This window comes from Echiichthys vipera (assembly GCF_963691815.1).
Source record: "Echiichthys vipera genome assembly, chromosome: 4".
In the NCBI taxonomy this organism is placed as follows: Eukaryota; Metazoa; Chordata; class Actinopteri; order Perciformes; family Trachinidae; genus Echiichthys; species Echiichthys vipera.
Window position 1 is genome coordinate 11,603,670 of NC_139829.1, and position 13,339 is coordinate 11,617,008.

At 40.3% G+C, this 13,339-nt stretch overlaps 1 protein-coding gene across 1 annotated transcript; it reads left to right on the forward strand.

Moving 5' to 3' along the window:
* Window positions 1-519: 519 nt before the first annotated feature.
* On the forward strand, window positions 520-11,416 carry LOC310945918 (coiled-coil domain-containing protein 158-like; the record flags this gene model as incomplete). The annotated part of the gene is given in 24 exon segments (XM_083912179.1): window positions 520-526; window positions 622-679; window positions 1,372-1,520; window positions 1,714-1,889; window positions 1,999-2,108; window positions 2,188-2,196; window positions 2,198-2,504; window positions 2,603-2,658; window positions 3,079-3,189; window positions 3,300-3,381; window positions 3,615-3,734; window positions 5,203-5,397; window positions 5,503-5,718; window positions 5,891-6,059; window positions 6,916-7,068; window positions 7,418-7,530; window positions 7,946-8,104; window positions 8,703-8,795; window positions 8,921-9,040; window positions 9,429-9,556; window positions 10,027-10,089; window positions 10,299-10,366; window positions 10,727-10,876; window positions 11,303-11,416. Coding segments are annotated over 23 exon segments (2,775 nt in total). The 3' UTR covers window positions 10,840-10,876; window positions 11,303-11,416.
* Between the last annotated feature and the right edge of the window lie 1,923 nt (window positions 11,417-13,339).

Below are 13,339 nucleotides of genomic sequence, written 5' to 3' on the forward strand. Positions count from 1 at the left end.
TTCCATTTCGATTACGATGAGTGGCGGTAAATGTTAAAAACAATTCATCGATCCCTGCTGTAGAGAGAGGGTCCGCCCTGAATAAACAAAACAAACCGCTGACCTGCTAGTGAACGACAATGCCCATCATGCACCACTGGGAACGCCTTTGCGTTGCATGGATGCATAAAAAGAAATCGGGGAAAGCGGATGTTGGCGGATTATTTCAAAATGTCGGCGCTAACGTTACTTTTGCTATCATTTCAATATTAGGATTACTTAATCTAATATCCGACTAACCTAGCCAGTCAAACAATGCCAACAAGATTAACTATTTGCGCCAAGATACACCAAATTTTTGTTAGCATGCTGAAAGCTAGCTAAAAATTAGCCACAGATGCTGTTTCCATGGTGATGGAACGTCACGTTTAAACGCTAGCTGTTGATGTTAGCTTCGAGACAAAGTAGCGTTATAACTGTAATAGTTAACCCGAGTTCATGTTAACTACACCGACCGTTTGATAACTAATGTGAACAGAGATGTCAGGTGAGTTACAGTTTACTAGCCCACGAACTTAACGACCAAACTTTGCTCGGCGGCCTGTTTTGTTGTTCAGTTCATTTATTTATGTTTCTGTACAGAGAGCCATGACGCCTCTCCTCGGCTGAGATTTGACAGCCTCACACTGGATGAGTTGAGGTAACTGGTATGCTAACGTTAAAACTCTTCATGCAATACCAACATGGCACCTGTTTATGGAGGACTAAATATGACTTCAGTCTCAGAATATGTAAGATAACTGAGATAACTTTTGTTATAATTTGGCACTATAAATAAAATTGAATTGAATTGAATACATAACCACATTTATCCACATGCGTCAGTCCAAACTAAGTAAAAATACCCACATCAAAACACATATTGTAAAAAATTATAGCAGCAAATGATTAAATTAATAGCCAACTATTTTGATAATTACTTAGATAGTTTTCAAGAAAAAACTCCAAACTCTTCTTCTTTCAGCTTCTCATATGTGCAGATTTCCTGGGTTCTTTATTCCCCTAAAACAGTAAACTAAATATCTCTGAGTTGTGGACAAAACAAGATATTTGAGGACATCATCTTTCACCCTTTTCTGACATTTTATGGACCAAACAACGATTAATCAAAAAGAAAAGAAAATAGACAGATTCACTGATGATGAAAAAACAAAATAAAGTGATGGCTAAGTAAACTTTCATTAATAACCTGTCACCTTCCTTCCATTAACACTTTAAGCCCTGACCTGACCTCTTCTTTTTGTCTGCTTGGCATTTAAAGGACAGCTGTTATACAGTGCTATGGCATCACTATTTATTATACTGTCCATCCTGCATTTTGCTCTTTTACAGTGAGGAGCTTGATAGGCGCACCAAGGAAACCCAGAGGCTTCAGGAAGAGGTGGAAAATGCAACCAAAATAACCTTGGAGAGGTTTGGCTGCACATATGGCATCCAAAGCTCACCGGAACAAAGCCGCCACAACAACCAATACAATGTCTGTGAGTACAAGAAGCGTCACACAACATTTTGTTTGTGTTGCAGTAGCCAGATAGAAGAAAAAATATAATGTGTTGTTTACGTCACTTTTCACAACAACCACACTGATGCAATGTCTGAAAACCCCTCCTGAAAACCGTTAACTTGGACAACGTGCACAGTGTGTATTTTGAACTCTCTTTGCTCTTTTGGCAGACGACCCCCCTTGGGATTCCACTATTGTTTCAACCCACCAGCAGGCAGTGAATCAGGCCCTGGTCTGTGATCTAGATAGTTTAAACCAAGGGGATATCAACTCACCTAGAAAGGAGGTGCTGGAAAATGCAATAGATGACTGTCTTCAACAGCTGTCTGACCTGCAGCTCAACACGGTTCATATATTTTTTTCCAGCCATGAATCTTTTAGCTTGATGCTGTCTGAATTACTTCACTGGTAACGCCGTCTCTGTAATATGTACAATTTTACCCTCTCAAACACAGACCCATGATCAACCTGAACAAGGGACATTCAGTTTTGACAAAGCCATCGTAAATCTGCAGACTAAGCTGCATAAAATCCAGAAGGAGAAGGCCGCCCTGTCTGACCTCAGGTGAAGACACTGACAAAGCTTTACATCTGTAAATAAGGGATTTTAAATCACTTTGACCCTCAGATCATTTTATTTGTAGATTGAAGGATTCGAAGACACGTTGGTCAGATGGAAAAGATGCTGTTCATGTTGGAGGAACTCCAAAACTTTAAAAGGAACAAGGACCAGAAGCTGCAGGAGACGGAGGATGAGACATTGGCACTTAACAGGAAAATAGAAACATTGGAACAAAATGTAAAGGAGATGTACTCACTGTTATCTCATGAGACACAGTGTGGAGGAAACGCCATCACCTGCACTAATATCTCCACAAGTTCTAGACAGCTATCCCCAGCTGCTAAGTTAACTGAGGATTTTAATGATGAAACAGAAGAGCTACAGGGGAGACTTTTTTTAGTAAGTACTAGTTAGTTAGTTACAGATCATGTTCAGTGTACTTTAGACTTGGACTTTTCCTTCTATTACATCTAATTTCTTTTCATCCCTTTTTGCAGCCAATAACACATCCGCAGAGTGAAGAGTGCAGTGGAGTAAATCAGCGAAATGAAAGGTAATTTAATGTAGAGCTGCTACCCTTAGTATATGAATCGTTAAGTCAATAGGAAAAAGAAAATGAGCAACTATGACGATTATAGGTTAATCATTTCAGGCACTTTTAAAGCAACAAAGCCAAATATTCTCAGATTCTCACTGATTAAATGTGAGGATTTTGGCTTTTCTTTGTCATGTATGTTCTAGCCAGTCAACATAATTGTAGTTAGAAAATGGTTATTGAACATTAAGGTGGCCAGCCTGCTAGAATGGCCACTTGAGCTGCCAAAGTCACCAGCTGCAGCTGTTTCCCTGCTCAAATGATATTTTTTTTCTGTATTTACTTCTTCTTGTACATTATCTGCCACACTCCATTGTATATAAACAGTATAGTATGTCAACCATATCATTGTTCGCTCTCCACATTGCTCTGTCCTAGAATGGAAGAGCTGATTGCAAGTCTTGGCCAGGAGGTGGCGGCGTTGAGTGACAAACTGAGCTCATCAAAAAACAACAGTTGCAGCCTGAGTGTCAAGTTGGAGCTGCTAAAGTAAGGGTTGTTTCCAAATCATTTTGTGCCTGTAAATTATCAGATAATGTTGAAATTCTTCATGAATGTATCTGTGTTTATGTATATGTATATACAATGTTTATGCCCAGGAAACTTGCAGAGCGACAGACATCACTGCACCAGTGCCAGGTCAGTGAACTTGAGTCAACTCTCTGCAGCCATAAAGATAAGGTAAGAAGAAATGCACAAAACTATTATGAGCAAAAATGTAAGCAATGAGATACTCAGGCTGCTAAACATTGATATTAACCAGCCATGTTTATCCACTTCACTAAATGTACAGTTCACACAGAGACCACAGTGGCTTGGAGATTACACAAACACAATATGGAGAAGCAACAATGATGGTCTTCCTCCTATACCAGAATGAAAACTAAAATAATATTTGATTTGTGCCATTGTAGGTTTGTTATCTGGAGCAGCAGCTTATTCAGGCCCAGGCCCAGCTGTTGAATGCCCAAAGAGAGACAGAGCGGTCTTTACAACAGACAGAGGAGCTTCAGTCCCAGCTTGGTCAACTTAAGGTGCTGCAGCAAAACCATGAATGAGAAATTCTGTGTTTTGTCTCTAACTGTTGTTGTGGTTGTTGTTGTTAATGTGTAACTTGGGAACTGAAGTGTCACGTTGACATTACATGCTATAATTCAAATCATAACTTTAGTTCTGTGTAGTTTAATTATGACGGAGCAAAGTAAAGAGCTGGCGTTGTGTAATCTGCTGGTAAAAAAGCTTAGACACTGGGAAGCGTCAAAGAGGATTGCCAGAATCAGGTGGAGGCTCTGGTTAGGGGGTGGAATTTGCTGGTAGAGGTGTCCTGATCAAGGCTATGTTGTCTGTTCCAATAATTATACGCTATACATTTATTCTCATTAGGGGGTATCTGTATTTATAGGGCAACAATTTTGTGACTTATTATGGCTGAGAACATTTGGGCAAGAAAAGTACATGAGAGGTATTTGGTCCTTCTGCTAGACTAGGGTTTAGAGACAGGATCCAGATGCAGCCATTGCACGTTTGACGCTGAACTCGTAACTGTCACTTTTCACCCAGCCATCCAATCACAGGGGAGTTCCTATCCATGTAGGAAACCACAAAGACTGGCGGGTTCATCCTCTCTCCCTACATGCAACCTTTACCTCATCCAGAACAATGATATTCCGTATCATAGCAACCAACAAAGCACAATCAAGCGCTCCTAGCTGGGCTTATCCAGAGAGTACAGGTATAGAGTGCATGCCGTTTCCAGCTAGGAAAGAACGCTATGGTGGACACTTAGGTTGGCCTAAGCCTGTCACTAGTAGGGCTGCCCCCTCTTAGTCAATTAGTCGACTAATCAGTTGTTCTGGTCTTAGTCCACTAAGATTTCTTTAGTCATTTTTGAATGCGTTTTTCATGCTGAATGACTTCTTTCCAAAGAACTCAAGAGAACATCTCTGGTAAACAAAAGATTTAAAGAAGTGCTTTCACATGATTCTTTGTGGAGAAACAAATCTTTGCAAATCCATCGATTTAATAAACTAATCGAGTAGTCGACAAAATGGTATGACTGATAGCCAGTAGGCAGGTTATATTCCCCAACCCTTATGTGCACCGTGACATTTTATCTAGTCAATATAAAACTTCTTTAATGTCTCATAATGACCAAAAGGCAGAATACCTTGTTGGTACTGTAGGGAAATGGGGATCAACTGAACCAATAAAGACATAAAAACCCATTGGAATCTGCAAGTCTCCGACACCGACACAGATTCATTAATTTTGGTTGCATTTTTAGCATGTGACTTACCACCCTGTGCAGAACCAGGCGCACCTGTTCAGAAGGTTTTGCTTCTAGCATGCTTAGTCAACCATCCAAGAACAACACACAGTGAAATATCAAGCTAGTTTCTCTCCCATCGTTGAGATCATATTTCTTCACACTGTCAAAAGATTATTATTTTTTTGTCATTTTAAATACAATCAGCCTACTGTGCCTCCTGCTTTACCCTCTAGAGGTGCGGTGCACAGCAGCAATGTGAGCTCCAGGAGGAAGTAAAGGCCCTGAGAGGACAGCTGGAGGCGACCAGGGAGGAGAAAACCTCCCTAAAGGCTCAGCTGGAGCAGAGGTCCCAGGAGGGGAGGAAATCCCAGGAACTCCTGGAGGAAAAAAAACAGGAACTCCAGCTCAGGAAGGAAGAAGCTCAGCATGTAATGTTCTAGAAGAGATTGTACATTATCAGTAATGGTTTACAATATAACCTGCGATAACTGTGCCCATTTTGATGGCTCATTGAACTTTACTGATTTTTCCAGCATCTTGCCAGGTTGAAAGAGGCCCAAAGCCGATGCCACGCCCTTCATGCAGAAGGAGAGACACTGAGAATGAAGCTGGATGACCGAGAGAAGATGATAGAGAGCAGCATCCAGATGACAGTGCAGCACAGCAGCACCATCGACAGCCTTCACCAGGAGAACAGCCTCCTCAGCAACCAGCTAAACCAGCACAAGCTGGAGATTCAGCAGCTCAAGGTCAGGGGCATGGCAAAAACCTTTATTGAAATATGATTAGATCACTGAAGTTAAACTTTTCCTTATCGAGCAATCAGTTTTTGATTTTCTTCTTATTGAACTCCACCTACATCATCACTCACCTCCTGCTCTTTGTCTCTCTCTTCATTACTCCGTGCGATATGCTGATTAGGGTGAGTTAGACCGGCACAAGTCAGACCTGGCTGCTGCTGAGCACGGGAGGCGGCAGCTGCTGGCCTCTGTGGCTGAACAAAGTCACCGTGTCGAGGAGGAAACTCTGGAGAAACGGCAACTCTCCATCCAGCTAGAGCTCCAGCGCATGCAGTTACTCACCCTCGCTAGTGAGTTGAACTATAGTGAATGTGTATCATGAAACAGAAAACCAATATCCATCATACTCAATGTGCGCACTGCGTTCAGATCAACGGCATCATTTGGCGGATTTCGGCATATCTCTGATTCTCCGCTCCTCAGGGACTTCAGCTACAGATACAGGCCACACACTGTTCATCTTAACACAATGCCCACATTGTCATGACACAGACCTGGTTTAAAATGGGTAAAATATTTCTTTAATTCAGTTTGTTTTCATAACCATAGTTATGTCTATACGATGGATATTGGTTTTCTGTGTGATGATATGCGACTGATTTCACTTGTTGGTCAAAGTTGAGTTTGTCAAAAATCACATCCATATGTCGGAGGAAAGAGAAAGAGAACCATTAGTGAGAAGATAATTGTTTGCTGGAGGGGTCTGGACTTATGATAATGTCTTCAGAAGAAGAACTGAAGAAAGCTTTAAGAGAGACATAACGGACACTAAAGAATAAAATGTATTATTTTTCCAACTCGTTAAGATCAGAATATTTGTTGGTAGTACACCTGGAAACTAAAATAATCATTTGTTTAATTAATTACCAAACAATATAGTATTCCATGTGGACTCTTACTGTATGTTATCTCCGAACAGCAAGGCCTTTGCATTCATCAGGAATTAAGCAGTGCTGTTTCTAGAAAGAGTTCAGCTCTCACAGTCCTTTGCCAAATCAAATGATCCTCTTGTCCTGCTGTGTTAAAAAACAAAGAACTACGTTTGGTATGTTTTTACTGTCAACCAAGCCCTTCCATTGTTGTGTGTGTTAAAGTCTGTTTCCCTCTGTGGTTTTGATGCATGTGTTTGTTCGGGTATGATTTCAGAGGAGCATAAGGAGCTGCAGCAGCTGCACAGCTGTAAGAACGAGGAGCACGAAGGTGCGGTGCTAAAGCTTCAGAGTCAGCTAAGGAACACCCGTGACGAGCTTGACCAGGTCGGGAGCACCCTGAGGACCTTGGAAGGGGCTGATGGACACGGTTAGATCAGTGACATCGTTTAAACTGAGACTTAATTAAAAATCTCATGTACAAAGAAACATCCTCTGAAGTGTGATCAAGTGGACAGATAACAGCGATTTATTTGGATCGTAATTAAGTCTAGGAATGCAGACAATTCTATAATTTCCTCCTCTACTGTATTGCAGTCTGAGATATAATCTGACATGTGTAACCATGAACATATGTCCTTGATAGGCTCAAAGCCTGTCCAAGATTGAAGCTCAGTGATGTGCAGTGTGCTCTGATATATGATTTGCACTATGTTTTCTCTCGCTTGATCACCTCCTTGCCCTTTTTCTGACTCTTTACAGCTTTGTCTCCACCTCAGGCCTCCAAGTAGCCATGGGCATGCAGAAGGAGATCACTGCCAGGAGACAGCAGGTCGACTCACTGCAGGGAAAAATCCAACATTTAGAGGAGATTATGGACAAGCTGTACCAGGTAGAGAACTTAATGTACCAGCGCCTCTGGAGATCATTCAATGTCTTCTCTCGAGTCACGTTTTTGAGATCTTCAGATTCTAACAGTTTTTAAAAAAAAAACTTTTAATGCATCTCAGAACCAAATGTCTCTATTTAATAACAAATATAAGATATAAGAATGACTGATATGACTTTTAAAAATGTGGCTCTGAATCAGGGGAAACTGTGAACAGTGATGAACAACAACTGCTTCAGAAGCAGATTAGCTTTTATACATAAATCAAGTCTTTGAGGATGTTTTTAAAGAGTTTTAGTTTTATTTCTTGCTAAATTGTTCTACTGGGACAAATTTGCCCAGTCCCACAAAATGATAAATTCAAATGCACTTCCACCATTTGTTCCATTTTTCTGCCGATTCTCCCTGTTTTATCCAGGAGAGGCGCTACCAGAGCCTGGAGAACCAGCGTCAGCTCCAGGAGCTTACCTTCGTCAAGGAGGAGAGGCGACAACTGGGCAAAGAGCTGGAGGCCCTTCGCACCAAAGATGAACAATTAAGAGAGCGGATCAGCCAGCTGGAGGCAATTCTTCACAAGGTGGCGTGCATTTACACTTTATTCTTTTCACAATATTAACGCCAAATCTTATCTGTTGTTAAGACAAGCCTGGATAAGAAGGTGACAGTCTGAATACATATGAAGTTTCAAGTCAAAACGGTACACACCAATTATTTTCTGAATAAAAAATTGGTACTTTATATTTTTCAACAACAAAGTATTGGTCCAACACTTCCAGTCCAGACCATTAATAACAGTATCCTCGGTTTGTTACCAGTTGGCGAGTTTGCAGAATGACTTTGCCGTCATTTTCCATCATCTCTTTACCCTCTGCTATGTAATGAAAACATAAAATGCCCCCCAAAATAGATAAAGGTCAAAACAGTAAGAAAAGGTCTCAAAAAATGGGCTGATGATCCGCAACTGTCTTAAAACAGAAATATTAACAATATCTGTTGCACTTTACTGTTATTTTGTTTCATTCTTAAGGTTAGGCGTCACAGTTATTATCTCCCTCTGGAACAAAACCAAAATGTTAGTTTACATATTCAGTTAAATAAAGAACCTTATCTGTCCTGTTCTATTTCTGGTTGTGTCTATCGTTGTGTGGTTGTTTCATGTCTGTATCTTCCCAAAGATGTCAGAGAGCTTTGCAGACTGTCAAGATTTCATCCAGCTGCAGGAGCAGGATTTTTTCCGTCTGAAACTCCGACATGTCCTGGATTTAAAGGTAGAGCTGAATCACAGACAAAGTCTTTTGATAGAGGGAATATGGCTCAGCCACTTACACACAGTATGCCTATGGTTGTGAAAGTATACCCGTAGGTAATGCAACAAATTTGATCTTTTCTGTAGGAGCTCAAAGGTCAAAATGTACAGGCAGCTGTGAATGTACCTCCACCTGACCTGCACTCTGCATCCCCATCTGCACTAACTGCTCCACCCTCGTCCCAGCACGCCTCCAACTCCCAGATCACGGTAAAGTCAGGAACTCCTCCTTATATCTCGCCTATCTCCAACAGTTCCAGCTCATCAAGGGCAGGTGTGAATCATTGTTTATTTGGCTGCACAGACACAAGCTCAGCACATCTGCTTGGCTTTTAAATCAAAAACATACACAGCATTACATTCCTAGGAGAAACCTGACTGTAAATCATCTCGAAGCCGTGAAATACTGTTAGTTTTGTCTTAAACTGCCATAGTGCTATTCCAGTTTTATGTGTTTTTCCCGACGGCTTAAGAATAAAACATCTTGTTGCTCATTGTCTCGTATTCCCTAGTTTCAAATGTCAGCTAATCAGACCAGCTATTATTATATTGACATCACCATTGACATTGTCTTTCTCTCCTCTCTCTCGTCCAGAAGGAGAGCCCCACCCGGGAGCTCAGGTCTCTGGTCAAAGAGCTGCGAGGAGTGACTTTGGAGCACCACAGACCACACACAGATAACAGGAGGAGGTCTGCACCAGAGAGAGTGCCCAGAACCACATTGTACGTCTGGCTCCGTTCCCACACACTGCAAGGATTAGCTTCGTTCTTAGGCTAGCTTAGGTCACAGCTGAGAATCATGTGATGCTACTAAGTGAGCAGGAAGTCATTTGGAGTGTTGGAGGAGGGGGGGTCCATACAAGAGTGGTTGGATTGACCACACTGTGTTTCACTGCTTTTACTGCACTAAATCATAAAAGACTAAACAGGCTATTGACCATGTATAGTTTAAAAACTCCTTTATGTCTTAAGATATGTTTTAGACTCATGAAATGTGATATGATTGATGGATAATCTATTTGTCCCCTTGGGGAAAATTGTTGACCATGACCATTTATAAATATATATATAAAGAATATATATATATATATATATATATATATATATGTATATATACATATATAAATATATATGTATATATATAATTTCACACTGTAATGCAATGTACACTTAATATCCCACTGCAGCCACAGCAGTGCTGACAAGGCAGAAGAAGTAAAAGCTGGCTCCAGATTGAGAAGAAAAACCTGCGGCAGGTAGGGAGCAAGCCCAAACCTAACCAACTTATTGTCGTCTTTTTTTTAATTATTATTATTTGAATGTTTTGAGCATGACTTGTCCCGAGGCTACGAAACGCTCACACCATCTACCCACGTGGCCTTTTACCCCTCCTGCAACATGCTCGGCGCCGCAAAGTGCTACAGGCTGTGTAATGTGTGTCTGTTTGTGCATGTACTGTATACAGCGAGCCCCATTTCCTGAAGGCGGCTGAGCTCACTGGAAAAATAATCAACAACAAATCCTTCAGTGAGAGTGAGTTTTCTCAACTACTGTCATTTTCGTGCAATCCAACAAAAAGTTTTTTTGCCAATATATATTTCAGTTTCTCGTTACTCCTTTCGTGAATGCAGTATTCATCTGCATTAGAGCATAATTAAATGATTGAATGATAGTCTATCAACAGAAAATTGAAAACCAGTTGCAAATTAATTAATGCCGCTATTTTAATAATTGATTTATCAGTTTTTACAGCACATCTTGTAACTATTCTTGTGAGCCTTATTGCTTATCTCTGTTTTATGTCATTAGAAATTACTTTTATGTGCGTTTTATAGACACATTTTTGACAACATCAGAATTTAAATTCTCCAACATACATTATGACTCTTCTAGGCCGTGTTATTCCGACTGCAGGCAGGAACATTTCCTCCCCACAGCTTCTCTCACTGGGCCGCAGGTCACCCGTCCACTCTCTCCTCACCTCTGACCCAAACAGCAAACAGTGACACGACACAGCAGACCTGAGGCGGACCCCTCTTATCAGTAAGCTGTTAATATTGTGCATAATATATACACACACAGAGTCCTTTGTGGGTTTTTCTTCACAATACTGCATGTCAATATATCATACTGTATATTAACTGAGAGAAAAAGCTGAATGACATTCACACAAAGATCAAATACTAACTCAGTTGATCAATAACAAATGATAAGACATTTGTCATAATGATTATTTCATCAACTGTAGCACAGCAGGGAATGTCATAGTACGTAAGTCGTAAGTGTCAGGAGTGTAATGAGGCAACAAAATCCATTTCAGCAATAGTAAAGTTTCCTGTTACATGTGTCCTTCAGCAGTTCACAGACTTCCCTGTTTTCGTAGAAATGTGTAAATGTTATTGATTCATCATAGTCTCTGTGACGCCATTCCTCATAATGAATTACTTCTTTTTTTTTTTTATCTTTCAGAAAGCTCCTTTTTACATTTTGAAAGTCTCCCCAGATGAAGTTGCCAAAAGATGGTTTTATGAAATCAGGTGTGTTTTTGTAATTTATTGGTTTAAATAAAGTTTTTTAAAAAGCATAATGTTTGAGTTATTTCATACCAGGAAATGTGGAAAAAACAACAACAACATATATTTAGCCAAGTGTATCATATATTTGGCGGTACACACAATATAACAAGCTTGATACAAATGTGGAGAAATAGTTCATAATAATGAAGCATCTATATTGGCTTACATCAGCAGTTTAATTTTAGGCACACATTAAACAAAACCTCTGACCCCATTCTACCTACACACAATTGTTTCCTTGTATACATCATTTCAGACACACAAGTGTGATTTTGAAGAACATTTCCTGCATATGATTGCTGTGAAACCACAGGCCTTTTGAAACCCTTCGTCTAAATGTATAGTCTTGCCTTTAAGCCTTGGCGGTCATTGTCCATTGTGGATTACATAACTCCTCACAGCTAAGGTTTCAGACATCTGTTTCAGCTCCTCATTCTGTCAACAAACCAACTGTTCCAGCCACTTTGTACTTTATTTGGCTAAGAGGCTTTTGAAACTGTCCTGTCTGTATGTGGCTGTAACAGGATTTCCATCTTGACCTGAGAAAATGTTGGTTTCCTCCACTTGAATTGGGAAAGTTGAAGAGTCTTTAAGATGCAGTAACATCGGTCTCTTTATCCTGCAAAAGTCAAACAGAAGTAGAAGTAGATTTGGTTGCGTGTACTTTTGACTTTTACTCCACTACAAACATCTATACTTTCTACAACACTACATTTCTACACTTCTAGACCGTAATATTGCTGTTTTTTTCCCTGAATGAAATGTAATCAATATAAGAGAGCAGAGCACGCCTGCACTAACCAGTGAACACCCGGTGAACCCAAAATGGATACGGTAGAGGCTTCTGCCGAGAGTGAGGCTGAGAAAGGCGTGGCCCTATTGAAAAGTTATTTGAGCTAACTGGGTCTAAAAATGATTCGGTGCCTTCTTTGTGTCCCCCAAAATAAGAGATACTGGCTATCAAAATTTCTAAAGTTCTTTTCAGTCCATCTCAGTCTGCAGGTCACCACTGACAAAAAACAAATTCTGAGACAGAATCATGAGTCCAAGTGTGAAGTGTAAGAGGGTAAACACAAAAAGGACGATACCATTTCAAATACTTGATATGAGATTGTTTGCCACGATATCAGTATGATCTGCAGCATTTTTATTTAATATAGCACAACCTGTACTATTTTTGTATTTACAAAATATACATAGTCGCCACACTTATTAAACAGCAATTACTTTCTTATTTTTCTTAAGTAGAAATGGTTAATTTGGTATTTCAACTCATAGTAAAGTACATTTTTGTCTCTTTATTTGTACTTAAATACAGTGTTTGAGTACTTCCTTCAACACCGATAATTTAGATTATATAATGAAATTGGCAGTATACTTGCATTTTATCTGCAGAAGTTCATGTTTTGCTCTGTTTGCTTCTTCGTTACTTGGTTTTGTACAGTTTTCCCCCTCATCCTCCTCCACATGTTCTCCTGTAGGCGTAGGAAGTGCAGAGGCGCTTTTTACGCTCATGCCTGGGTCCAATACTGATACCACCTTATCATATAACTGTAGAGAAATGTAGAAAACATGTGAATGTGCGTAAGTCAATACTGGCCTCCTTGTTTTGGCCCATAACAGCTTGGTCCAGACTGCTGTCATCTCTACTTACCTCCGGGGTCATATGATCCTTATAGTGTGGGAACATAGCCAGAGGATGCTTTTTGAGTTTCTCCTCCACAGCAGCCACATATTCTCGGCGAATCTGCTTTTGGATGGTCTGCTTTGTAAAGCAGGCATGTTCTTTAGAGATGCACTTTCTATGCTTTTGACTGGAGTTGTGGTTTGCAGTGTCATGGAAGATAACCGGTGAGCCCCCTCGCTGGTCCTCGGATAAGACTGACGAGCAATCACTGAAGTCATCGGGACTCACGTTTACAAAATGGCA